Source organism: Lycium barbarum, chromosome 11, assembly GCF_019175385.1.
Source record: "Lycium barbarum isolate Lr01 chromosome 11, ASM1917538v2, whole genome shotgun sequence".
NCBI classification, from domain to species: domain Eukaryota; kingdom Viridiplantae; phylum Streptophyta; class Magnoliopsida; order Solanales; family Solanaceae; genus Lycium; species Lycium barbarum.
In genome coordinates, this window is record NC_083347.1 from 121813615 (window position 1) to 121827321 (window position 13707).

The 13707-nt window shown below is 34.0% G+C and overlaps 1 protein-coding gene across 1 annotated transcript; it reads left to right on the forward strand.

Annotated features, from left to right (window-relative positions):
• Positions 1–4140: 4140 nt before the first annotated feature.
• LOC132618117 (uncharacterized) lies at positions 4141–5410 on the forward strand. The gene is made up of 3 exons (XM_060333178.1): positions 4141–4302; positions 4434–4541; positions 5076–5410. Exons 1-3 carry the CDS (start codon positions 4219–4221, stop codon positions 5325–5327), a joined length of 444 nt encoding a protein of 147 aa, XP_060189161.1. The 5' UTR covers positions 4141–4218; the 3' UTR covers positions 5328–5410.
• The last annotated feature ends 8297 nt before the right edge of the window (positions 5411–13707 follow it).

Consider the following 13707-nt stretch of genomic DNA (forward strand, 5'->3'; position numbering starts at 1 on the left):
ACGCTACATACATCGTCTTTTTTTTTTTTTTGTTTCCCATCTGGTGTCTGGTACCCGCATCGTCAATGCAAGAAATTTTTATATTGTCATTTTTTATTAGTTTAGCCACTTCGTAAATAACTTCATACATATGCGACTGAAGTTGTAAAATTTCATGTCCGAAGTTACAAATTAAATATTGTGTGAAGCTTGGCAGTTGTGTAAGCAAACTTCCAACAAATGCACTTGAAGTTTATAGTTTTTGAGATTTGACGGTACTTTCATAGTATTTCTAGTTAAGTCTTTTTCACAATTAGCGTCAATTTTAATAGTTAATTAAAATCTGTTAAATATTTGATGGAGACTGAAAGTTATTAATTTGACAAACTTAAAGGATAAAAAATTGCTCAGGAATATATTCAAGAAAATATTTGAAACCTACCCCAAACATAAGGAACCATTTTTTTGTCATTTTTTCTAGCAGTGACAAACTATGTTGCTCTGGCTTTTCAAAAATGCTAGCGGATTCCTGCCAAATCTACTTTTGAAGGATCTGACAAGGTTAAAAACATACTAGTATGTTTTCACTTTATCACGTGAATCAACTAAACTTCCCTTGTAACTATTCAATTTTTTTGGTTCCCTTTCTTTCATTCTTTTTATTTTTAAGAAGCTAGAGAGAAAGACATGTCAAGGAGAAGGAGACAAGGCTACATTGAAGTAGCAAGAAATGAGTAGACAGAAAAGGACTCTGCCTACACTTAGAAAGAGGTTTATAACATATGGAGTATAACACTAAAGAACAAAGCTCAAAAGAGTGATTTAAGGAAGTATGTAACGACTAAAATCCAGTTTGCCTTTTTTGTTTTTGCTTTTGTATGTGTTTGTAATTCTCAGATCATATATGCACGCCTGTGAACAAGAAATAAGAATGCAAAGGGAGAGAAATGTCTTGTCATAGCTATCAACTAAATACGGTTCTGTGTTTTTGGCTTTTTTCTATCTAAAGGGAATGAAGGAAAGAGAAATAACAAAAGGACAATTATGGACACTACTATTTTTGTTCCATAGTCTACATTATTGAGAGTACCACTACCATCTTTACCAGGAGTACTGCGTATTTTTCTTTGTCCCAATTTATGTATGACAACTAACAATTATAGGAGCTCGTATGTGTATAATCAAGGACAATGTTGAAAGAGTATTAAAAAGAAAATTATGACACCTTTGGCGAAGGACGGATTGACTAGGGAAGGTCAAGGTAAGTGACTGGAAGAAATTTAGACTAGGAAGCTTCTGAAAATTTAATAATGCATATGACAATTTAAGTAAAAATTAGTAGAGACAGAGTTAGTATATGAAACTTATGAATTCTAAATCTAAATTGGTTTCGGTTACTATTTGATGTTTCTTGTACTTCAATTATCGTACTATTTTGTTGCAGTTACTGCTGCTTTTACATAATGCTTTGTCATGTTGTTTATGGAATCTTATCATGGTTTCTTCATTGACCTGCTTTGATATGATTTCTCTTGAGCCGAGGATTTATCGGAAACAGACTCTCGCTCTATCTCCCACGGTAGAGGTAAGATTTGTGTATACTCTACCCGTTTCAGACCTTACTTGTGGATTACACTAATATGTTGTTCTTGTTGTTGGATTCTAAATTCTAAACTCAAGAAATAAATTTTGTAAGGTTCATTAGACCAAAACAAATAATAAGTGACATGAGGTTAGGCCGTGATGAGAAGAAGAAGAAAGACTTAGGTGCATGGACATGGTTAGAAAGTGAGGTTTTTGAATTGCGAGAGAATACCACGCTGGTGAGACATATCTGAAAAGAACATTGAGTAAAACAGAAAGAGCTTTAATTGGCAGGGCATGTGACCTACAAAAAAAGACTAGTTTGGTGGAAGACAAAATGAAGTCCAGCCATTGGGGGATGCTTGATTGCTCTCGTGATGACTACTACTGCAAATCTATTGCTGAATTTCTCTGACTGACTGGCTATTTGACATGCACCCATCACTTAATTCAAATTCCATGCTTCCCCATTATTCCCAAATTCCATTTCCATGAAAATATTATCTCAAATTCCATTGCAATAAAAACAAGAAATTATTTCATATGCCCACTTATTCTTGTAAGTTGATCGACGATCACACAAATTCTTTTGTAGTTTGAGATGCATGATTGATGATACTATTTTTAGATATATTTCACTCGGTGTAGGTGTATTTCTCAAAATTCAAGAAGTTTTTCTGGTATAAACTTGGAGAAGAAACAACAAAGGGTAATTTAATAGCAGAAAATCTAGCCCAATAGAAAAACAGTAATTTAATAGTAGAAAATCCAGCCCAATAGAAAAATAGAAAGATAATATTTTCGTATTGGTGATTTCCTCACGTACATCTCGCGTACGGGAGGGGTCCCGACTCTTTTACCTTCGGGCCCATTTCCCATGAGCGTGAGCCTATTCTTTTTTTTTTTTAGCTCTTTATCGCCCACTAAAGGACAAGATGTAAAATTTCCCGACCTAATGATTTCGAGTGACACCGCTTGGTCTAAGATGGCTCTGCCCTTGAGTACTTGTAAATCACTCAAAAGTAGGAATTCGTGACGGATAAATTCTGTAGCTAATTTTTTTTAAAAAAAAAAAATCATTGCTAATCCTTTTTAGTGACAACTTATCAAAAGATTTTATTAGCTACGAGCAATTTAGCGATAAATCAGCGATGAAGTCCATAGCTAACTCCTGTTTTTTTGTAGTGGTATTAATGGAATGTAACAAATCGATATACTGTAAATATTCAAGGTGCAACAAGTTAAGCCAAACACCATCATTTTTTTATTATAAAAAATAAAAGTTAAAAAAAATGAAAAAAGAAAGAAAAAACAAGCAAGAACCAAAGGAAAGGGATGAAAGAAGCAAATGGTATAAGGCTGCAGGTCCTAACCTGGATTCAGAAAGATGTCTTGTTATTTGGCATTTGTCATTCCTATCCGTCCTTTTCTACTGATTCCATATTAGCCGATTTGCCAGTTACTATCGATTGGTCTGTCTTTTAACTTGGCTTCTTTTTCATGAAAATATTTATTTGTCAATCTAAAAAGGAGTATGGTTTTTATATTAAAATTTAATTTAATTTAAACTTCTCACTTTGATCTTTAATGACATGATTTTAGTGGACATAAGTATTTATTTATCTTGATTCATAAGTTTCAAAAGTCTATTTTTTCTTAAACTCATCCAGAAATCGGAATGGAGCGAGCTAGTATATATCTGTTGCAATTTTCAGCTACTGATCAGTATTTTTATTCAATTTTAATTCTAAATCTTACGGTACAAAATTTAAGTTTTTTTTTTTTTATTAAAAGTTACAATTTTAAATATGTAAAATGTTGCATGGCTATAAAAACTTATGCATTAAGAATACATTAGAAGTTGAAATTAAATTGTTTCTAAAGATCAATCTTCTTCTTACAGATTAAAAATAAGTGGAATCACACAATATAGAGATTAACTAAAGGAGGATGACAACCTAGAGACACCATAAGTTGTAGTAGAATGGATCGGATTTCTCCATTATTAATTACACTTCTTCCGTCATAATAAGTATCATCTTAGCCTAAAACATGCATATTAAGAAATCAATAATGCAATGTGAAGTTTACTAAATTACCCCTATATAACAAAACAAATTACTTTTTCTTCTTGATTAGAGCATGCATAAGTTTTAATTCTTTTGACATTGGAAATCCAACAATACCAAGTTACTATGTGGCTTTTCCAATCATCATTTAGATGTTACTTTAACTTGTCTTTTTTGTCTAAGGGTAGAATTGGAAAAAACTAATCAATTTAATTTATGTCTTGGTTTCCTGTGATACTTATCATGGGACAATTTTTTTTGACTAAGGTGACACTTTTTATGAGATGGAAAGAGTATTAGTGATTTCGAGTTCGAGCCCTAAAATGAAAAATGTCCCAATAGAAAGCCTATCCTTATTAATGAATTTTGTGTAACGCGAATCTGAATTAATTGGGCATGGATACCAAACAGGGAAAAAACAACCTAGAGATGAAAAAAGAGAGTATGTCAGCACATATCTTAACATTCCGTGATCACCTATTACATCATTTCCGTCTATAAAAACCTCTTCTTTTCACTCCCTTTGTTCATTCTTATCATCAACATATTAATAAGAGAGACCAAAAAAAGAAAAAAATAGAGAGAGATGGCATCATCAAGAAGGGTGCAAAGAAAAATGGTTGATCACAGTAAGCTTCACCAATTACGAACACTTACTAACTCCAAATCAGTAATACCAATATTCTTTTACACTTTTTTATCTTTCCTTTAATATATCCCTTTAAAGTTTCAAAAAAATGGGTACAAAAAAAAAAGTAAAGAAGTTACTAAAATCATGTTTTGTTTGTTTTGTTTCTAAAGGTTAAAAAGAGCTCTATAATGCTGGATGCCTTCCTTTACATCATCAAGCTGAGACTCCAGCTAGAAGCTATCCAAAGAGAGTATCACAACTTCTTAAACCATGTCCAAGTACACTCTCTCTCTCTATATCTATCTCTTTACTTGTGTTTACTTTTTCAGTTCTTTCTTTCATATCATTTTTTATTATCGTGTTTGAATGAATATGAAATTTAAGACAGAAAAAAGAAATCAGGTACGACGAAAAGTATCTTTAGAACTTGTGGCGTTAGACGTACAATGACATTTTTTAGCTAGATCATGCAGAGTCAGAGCCAGAATTTTGAGTTTATGGGTTCTGGTTCTACAAAAGGCAGATTTTAACCTGATTCTAATAAATTATTTATACAGATTGAGTGAATCATTAATACAAATACAAATCTTGGGCCAAAATTAGTGAATTCTTTCAAATCAGTAGATAAAACTGTAGTTCTATCCTGAGAGCATGTCATTTGAGGATAAAATAAAGATATGAAATTTCCAAATATAAAAAGTTATCGTTCTTTTTTTAATAGAATAAAATCAAATAATGTGATCTTGTAAAATGAACTATGTTTTTTTTTTTTTTTGGTCTTATCGAGGAAATTTTGTGCTTTTGTAAAATAGGAAGTGAAGGTGGAGAAGCTTATTGGGACAAGATTTTTGGTGAAAGTGACTTGCAAAAAGGAGAAAGATGTGCTAGTATCAATTTTGCAGGCGTTTGAAGAGATGAAACTAAGTGTTGCTCAAGCCAGGGTTACAAGGAAGTACTTCTTTGGGATGGAAGCTATTGTGGAAGCTGAAAATGAAACTAATTTGGATGTAAAAGCTTTGACTAAAGCACTTCAAATGGCTATCCACAAGCAAAGTATAATGTAGTGAAAATATTTTGAATAAAATCTTGTAGGAATATGATATTGGAATTTATTATAACTCATCTAAAATTTTAAATTTTTAAAGAACACATCTTCTTTTAATTTAGTCAATTATATCTTCAATGTGCCCTTTCACATTCAGACATATTTTTTTTTTCGTGGGCCAATTATGTAAAAATTCTTTTACTGTGAGACATGAAATAAACCTACTTCGATACTAAAACTAAAATGTGCAACCATTTCATTTTTTTCGTGGGCCAATCATGTAAAAATTCTTTTTGATAATGGGTTACGGTGAGACATGAAATAAACCTACTTCGATACTAAAACTAAAATGTGCAACCATCTCATTTAAAAGTGCAATCAATTAGAGAGAGTATAATATTATGTAGTTAAATATGTCATCAATACTACCTTCATGTGCAGACATGATTCCTTTTGCATGGGCCAAGCATGTACTTTTTTTACTATGGTTGACACTGATACTCGAACCAAGTCTTCTCTGATACAATATTGAAGTGTATAACCATTTCATCTAAATGATTAATTAAGCTGTTAAAGAGAGCACACTATTATTTAGTTAATTATGTCTTAAATATTTACACGCTTTCACATGAATACGTGATAGTTCATAGGCAAACACATGAATCTTTTTTTTTTTTTTATAACGGATGGTTATATGATCTTCTCATCTAAAAACTTAAAGCAGGTAAAGAGATCTCCTTAATTTACATATTTATGTTTTCAACGACAATAATATTTGTAATTAACTCTACTACTATTTACTCTGTCTTGAAAAAAGAATAATGCCATCAATATTTAACAATTTCAATCTTTCTTTACTATGATTTTGTTGCACATTTTATTTTAAAAAAAAAAAAACTAGTGTCAACATTTAACAAGTCATTCTGAAACGTTAACCAGTATAAAGAATCACAACAAAAGATTGAAGTTAGCCACGAATTTAGTTTCTAATTCATTTTTAATTTGCTCGTAGCTAACATATTTTTTTCTCTAATCTGTCGCTAATTCATCTTTAAATAGGATTACCGATGGATTTTGTTGTTTAGCTACAGAATTTATCCGTGGCTAATAATTGTTTTTATAGTAGTGAAGTGTCTTACTTCTAAAGAAAAAAGATCAATTTCTCTTATATATGAGCCACATAGCAGCATGATATATCAAAAAAGGGAAAAAGGCCAGAGATCTTTGAAGATTGAGACCATGACTTGTGCAGAAGCTATAAATTTGGGAGAATATCTAGCTGTTGGGATAGTCTTATTGGCGTTTGGCATATACTTACTTCTTGTCGTAGTATATGCGATTTAGGTATCAATTTAGTAAAATATAATACGCAGTCCCTCTCTATTGTTGTATTTCATCGAGTAATTCTAGTTTAATTATAATAGGATTTTTTAATTGTAACCTTTTGTTGATTGGAAGCTGTTATAGATTATTACATTTTGGGTTGAGAAAACAATTTGCTTCAAGTCAGAGTTGACTTGAAGTGGAGGGCAATAATCGAGTGATTGAGGAAAGCCTATGAGTAAAGTCTTGGGTTGCAAGCGTTGTCATCCGAATTTGTGGCTCATTGTTTTAGTGAAATTTAGAGTTAAATCTTACTAATGTCAGTCATGGTTCTTACACCTTATGAGCTGGGTGGTTTTCCAAGTAAAAGTCCCGCTCTTTTTATTTTATTTGCGGTTTACAGTTTTTAGTGGTTTAAACTAGAAACATATGTACAAAAACCAGGTTCGAGTAAACAAAAGTTAGGCAAATTTAAGGAGATTACCGAAATTCGATACGACACATTTCACCCATCCTCTTGAGTCTAGGTGCACCCAAACTAAGAGTAATCAAAAAAAAAATTACTACTTTGTAGGTAATGTTTTTACCCGCATGCTAGGGCCGGAGCCACCCTATATCAAGGGTGGTCATCTGAACACCCTTCGCCGGGAAATTATATCAAATATATAGGTGAAATTTTGTAATATTTGGTTATATAGCGGACAATGAACACTCTTGAGCAATTACGCGCTATAGCTCAATGGTTAAAGGTGTTCAATGTTAGCATTATAGTACAACTCACCGCGAACTTACGTTGCTAACAGGCCCTCCCTTTTTACTTTCTATTGTTTTAAGTATTCTTTATAAATGTTTGTTCTTATAAAAATAATAAATTAAAAAGGTTTCACTCAAACCTTTTAAATATTTTTCTCATATCCCTCCTTTACTTTCTATTGTTTTAAGTAACTTTCCTAAAAGTTTGTCTTATTTAAATAAGAATCAGAAAGGTTTCAATCAAACCTTTTAAATTTATTTCTTATGAGAAAAGTTGATAAGGAAAATTACAGTTCAATAGAAACTTTAAATCTAATAAAAAAAATTGTGATTTCAATCTCTCTCTCTCTCTCCCTCTCTCTCTCTCTCTCTCTCTCTCTCTCTCTCTCTCTCTCTCTCTCTCTCTATATATATATATATATATATATATATATATATATATATATATAACACCTGAAAGTGCTCTATTATATTTACAAAAATAATAATTTTGGATTTGCTAATGTTTTCCACACCGCGAAGCAAAATAAGTTTATTAGTTTTATTTAACAACAAGGTACATTTGGCTTGACTTTTAATTACTCAAGAAGTTTGTTGAAAACCTCGTGTCTGAACTTGTTGAAAGTGCAAGGGGGGAGGGGGGGGGGGGGGTGAATTGTAAGTTTTTTGATCTGTTAGTCGACTAGGTTGAATCGGTAGTCGACTGTTTGGTCAGAGAATGCTAAAGTAAAGTACAGAAGATAAATGACACAGGTATTTTATACTGGTTCAGATTCAATGTGAATTCTAGTCCAGTCCACTTGGGTTGCAAGGGTGTTCACTGCAGCTCTTTGTTTAAAGATTTGGTACAATGGAGGTTTGAATGGAGTTCTTACGTCTACACTCAAATCACTCTTAGTCTTTTTGATACAAAGCCTCATGAGCTATATTATAACTCTCCTTTCTTTTTTATTACACTATAAATCACTCAGACAAATAATGTTTATGAAAAGTAAAGCAGAGCATTATGGAATGAGACTTCGCATATGTTGTTTTTGTGAAGCAGCCCTATTATGGCTGGTCAGGCTCTTCACGCAGAGAAATCAACCCAAGGGATTTGATCCTTGGAAAAAGGAATTAGTGATCCTATTTCCAAGAATAAGGCTGGAGCTGTTGCTTCTTTCCTTGTGTGATGAGGCCGCATTAATCAGTCATCAAGATCATTACATGCTCAGAATACTCCTTCTTTAATGCACAGATATTCTTTCCTTCCTTGAACTGATTTTGTACTGCTGGAGCGTATCTTGTCAATCCCCACAATATCTATAATATCGCAGTATCCAATTGTAGAGCTGGGAAGTTTTTCACTGAGTTCAACGTGTGTAAGCCCATCTCATCTGATTTCACTTGTGTAAGCCCATCTAATCTGATTAGTTGACTTGTCCTTGCAAGCTCCCCCTGAACAGTTGACTCTTGTAAGCCCATCACGTTTGGGCTGCCTTGGGCTCTTTGGTTCCTTGTGTGATTCAGTTATTTTAGATGCACAAATAAAATTATCATCATAAAAAATTGAAACTAAAAATCTCCCCCTTTTTTAGGATGGCAATTTTAAATGAGATGTAATTAAGTTCCCTGTGGCGGATGCTCCCCCTGATTAGCTTGATCAGTTGACTGTCTATTTCTCCCCCTTTGGCATCCCTCAAAAAATAGACGCATACACAATATATAGGCACAGACACAGATAATATATAGGCTTAGAAAACAAACAGCACAGAAAGAGTAAACCACACCGCACAAAAAGAGTAAACCAAAGTGCAACAAAACAAACAACCTTAGGGTCCAAAAAACATTGTTTAAACAGACCAAAAGATAACTAGATTTAACAGAACTACTCCTAGCGTCGGAACACGGGATGACGAAGTAAATAAGCCAAGGTATTCACAATAGCATCCTTCATTTCAGGCAACGGAGTAGTGAGTCGTTCAGGCATGGCACCAACACCGGCTTGAAGCTTGGCAGACAATTTGACAGCTTCCTTTATCACAGCATCCAGTTTAACCCGCAGCTTAGAGACATCAGTACCCGTTTCCTTTGTCGTATCGCGAATTTTCTCGACTTGAAACAGAGTGGATGCCATTAAGTCTTTGATGGACTCAATCTTCTCATCCATAGAGGACAATTTTGGAGAGAAGGTCTGCATAACATTCAGCAGAGACGACAGAAGGATCTGATTTTTTCAATTTGGTCGAGGGACCAGGTTGAGATGCTTCATAGACCTCCTTTAGCACCCAAGAGTCATTGCTCAGGACATACCCCATGCTACCAAATTCCCTAGAGTTGTAACACTTCTTGACGAGAGTAATGGGATAGTCGACTAAGTCAATTTTGTGTACTTCAAGGATGCGAGAGATGAGCATACCATATAGGAGGCTAAAAGGATTTGACGCACACTCAATCATGTAGTTGATGACTATGGAGGACAAATTGATTTTCTTCTTGGAGGGAAGACAAAAAGCAAAGATGGCATCACGTTGGGAGATAGTAGAGTAGGACCCAGCACGAGGAACAATAGTAGTCGCAACCACATGAGCTAACACACGAGCCTCAAAAGAGATGTTAGACGGACCAATTTGAGCAGGGACAGAGGCGAAATTTGAAAGGGTTTTCTTAACATCATCAAAGGAAACCTCAAGATATTCAGGCCAGGAATTTTTTGGAAGTTCGGAAAACGCAGAATAGGTGCAACCAAGAATAAAATCAAGGACAGAGCAATTTAATACAATGTGGGTACCAAGGACTATGGTTTCGAGTTCATTAGCCTTAGAGGACCGGAGATTTGCATAAAACATACGAACAGGGGTGTCATACACATGAGAAGGGGTTGTGAAAAACTTTTCCCACCCTTGATAGACAAATAAGTGTTTTATCTTACAACACAAAGAAAGCATATGGTCAAGATCAACAATCCTACCAAATACAATGGTTTTGTCTTCAAGAGACAAGAAGAGTTCTTGGTGGTGGTCATACCAAAATTTTTTGTGAAAATCAAGGGGTTTATCAGTGATGGTTTTGGGTTTCTTTGAGGAGGTTGAACATGCAGCATCAACAAAAGCTCGCTTGCCGAAATTGCAAATTGGAACGGAGTCGGAGGCGTCAGAGGAAGAGGAGTCGCCGGAGTTTGAGTCATGAGGAGCAGCACAAAGGCTCTTACCAATTTCCTTTAGCCTGGAACTTTGGCGGGTGGAGAGAAGGTGGGTTTTCTGAGTTTTCGCCATTGAAGAGACGAGACACACACAGAAGGGTTTGGCCGGGAAGGGTAAAGATGAAGACGAAGAGGGGAAAGGGAAAAGATTTTATGGGGATATGTAGGAAAAGATTTTATGGGAAGGTAAAAAAGTAAAACATGGGAAGATGGGACGGTCATCATGGGAATGAAAATACAATTTATGGCAAGGATTTTGAATAGACAAAAATTATGGCACGGATTACTAAAAAAATTAGACAGATTGATCAATAATTCTCAAAGATCTTCTTAGCATGCAGAAACGTTCTTCAAGAAGAGGTTTAGTAAAAATATCAACAAGCTGGTTTTTAGTGTTAACAAAAACTATTTCAAAATCTCCCTGAGCAACATGATTTCTGATAAAATGATGTTTAATATCTATATGCTTGGCCCTAGAATGATGCACGTGATTTTTGGACAGACAGATAGCACTCGAATTATCACAGAAATTTTTTATAGGTTTAAAAAACAAGTTATAATCACTTAGTTGATAAGACATCCAAATTAACTGTGTGCAACATTGACCAACAGGAATGTATTCAACCTCAGTGGTAGAGAGAGAGACTGATCCCTGTTTTTTGCTATTCCAGGAAATAAGAGATTTTCCTAGAAGTTGGCAAGTACCACTGGTACTTTTTCTATCATCTTTATCACCTGCAAAGTCTGCATCTGAAAAAACTTCAAGTGTAAAATCATTAGAGTTAGGATACCATAAACCATAGTTAGCTGTTCCATGAAGGTATCTAATAATACACTTGACAGCAGTAAGATGAGATTCCTTTGGAGCAGCTTGGAATCTAGCACACCTGCACACACTGAACATAATATTTGGTCGACTAGCAGTTAGGTAAAGCAACGATCCAATCATGCCGCGATATTTAGTTTCATCAACAGGTTTTCCTGTCTCATCCTTATCAAGAGTACAAGTAGGACTCATTGGAGTTCCCATAGCTTTTGAGTCAAACATTCCAAATTTTTTAACGAGTTCCTTGGCATACTTTGTTTGACATATAAATACTCCACTATCAGTTTGATGGATTTGTAGTCCCAAGAAGAATTTTAATTCTCCCATCATACTCATTTCGAACTCGCTTTGCATAAGATCAAAAAATTCCTTGCACATAGAAGGGTTAGAGCTTCCAAAAATAATATCATCAATATATATCTGTATAATGAGATTCCCTAAAAAGGATCGTTTAATAAAAAGAGTTATATCAATCTTTCCTCGGAAGAAACCGTGACTTACCAAGAATGAGCTTAAACGATCATAACATGCCCTAGGGGCTTGTTTAAGACCATATAAAGCTTTACTTAATTTAAAAACGTGATAGGGAAATTTTAGATTTTCAAAACCTGGCGGCTGTTTGATAAACACTTCTTCTTCAATGAAGCCATTTAGAAAAGCACTTTTGACATCTATTTGAAAAAGTTTGAATTTTTTAAAAGAGGCATACGCAAGCAAAATTCTAATGGATTCCAATCTGGCAACAGGAGCAAAAGTTTCATCATAGTCAACTCCTTCTTGTTATGAGTATCCTTGAGTAACAAGTCGGGATTTGTTTCTGACTACTTCTCCGGCCTTATTTAGCTTGTTCCTGTATACCCATTTTGTGCCAGTGATAGAAGCATTTTCAGGTTTGGGAACTAGATTCCATACCTTGTTCTTTTCAAATTGATCAAGTTCCTCTTCTATAGCTTTTACCCAGTGTTCATCTTTTAAGGCATCACCAACTTTCTTTGGTTCATATTGAGAGATAAGAGCCAGATTTACATTATTTTTACTAGAGCTCTAGTTTTCATCCCTTCATTTATGTCACCAATAACAAATTTCTTTGGATAGTCAGGTTCACTTCTCCATTCATTTGAAACTGTTCCAATAGTAACATCAGTCAACTGAGGTGTATCAGAAGTCGACTCACAAGATGCCTTTTCTTCAATGGGTCTTGTAACCACTACACTAGGTATTTGACTGTCTTCTTCATCTGCAATTTTTCTTTTCTCGACCATGTGATTAGTATCATACAATACAACATGAATAGATTCTTCAATAGATAAGGAACATTTGTTAAAAATTCTATAGGATCTACTAGTAGGAGAATAACCAAGAAATATACCTTCATCACTTCGAGGATCAAACTTACCAAGATTTTCCTTTCCATTATTGTGAGCAAAACACTTACATCCAAAAGGATGAAAATAGCTAATATTTGGTTTCTTACCAGTTCATAGTTCATAAGGAGTTTTCTTGAGAATTGGTCTGATTAGACATCTGTTCAAAATATGAAAAGCTGTACTTACCGCTTCGGCCCAAAAGTGATGTGGTAAGTTTGTTTCTATGATCATTGTTCTTGCCATATCTTGAAGGGTTCTGTTCTTTCGTTCAACCACACCATTTTGTTATGGAGATCGAGGTGAGGAGAAATTGTGTGTGTACCCTTGGTCATTGCAGAATTCTTCAAAAGCTTTATTTTAAAATTCTCCTCCATGATCACTTCTGATAGAAGTGATGTAATATCCTTTTTCACGCTGAATTTTCTCACAAAAAAAAAAAATTTAAAATTCTTTAGAGTATCATCTTTATGAGCAAGAAATATTATCCAGGTAAAGCGAGAAAAGTCATCTATTATAAAAAAATGCATACCTTTTTCCTCCAATGCTAGAAGTTCTGTTGGGACCAACAAAATCCATATGAAGTAGCTGCAAGGGCTTGGATGTAGACATAATATGTTTTGAATTAAAAGAGTTTCTAGTTTGTTCACCTTTTTTACACGAATTGCATAAATGATCTTTAGTGTAGCGTTTTGGCAATCCTATTACAAGATCATGTTGTAGACACGTAATTTTTTATCCTCCCCGAGTTGTTTTACACGATTTTAACATTAAATATTAGGTTTTGGCTTAATCTTGCTTTTTTTTCAAATTTATCTCATTTTAGTGATTTTGTTGTGGAAATAAAAAAATATAAAACAAAAATAGAGTTGTAGTTAAGATAAAGAGAAAATTTTCAAAAAAAAAATTCTTTCCTTTTTAACCAGATTTAAATGTATAAGTTTTATTTTTT

Coding starts and splice junctions, on each gene's coding strand:
- LOC132618117 (XM_060333178.1), top strand. CDS start 4,219: ATGGCATCATCAAGAAGGGTGCAAAGAAAAATGGTTGATCACAGTAAG. Junction 4,303..4,433: donor CACTTACTAACTCCAAATCA/GTAATACCAATA, acceptor TTGTTTCTAAAG/GTTAAAAAGAGCTCTATAAT. Junction 4,542..5,075: donor ACTTCTTAAACCATGTCCAA/GTACACTCTCTC, acceptor TTTGTAAAATAG/GAAGTGAAGGTGGAGAAGCT.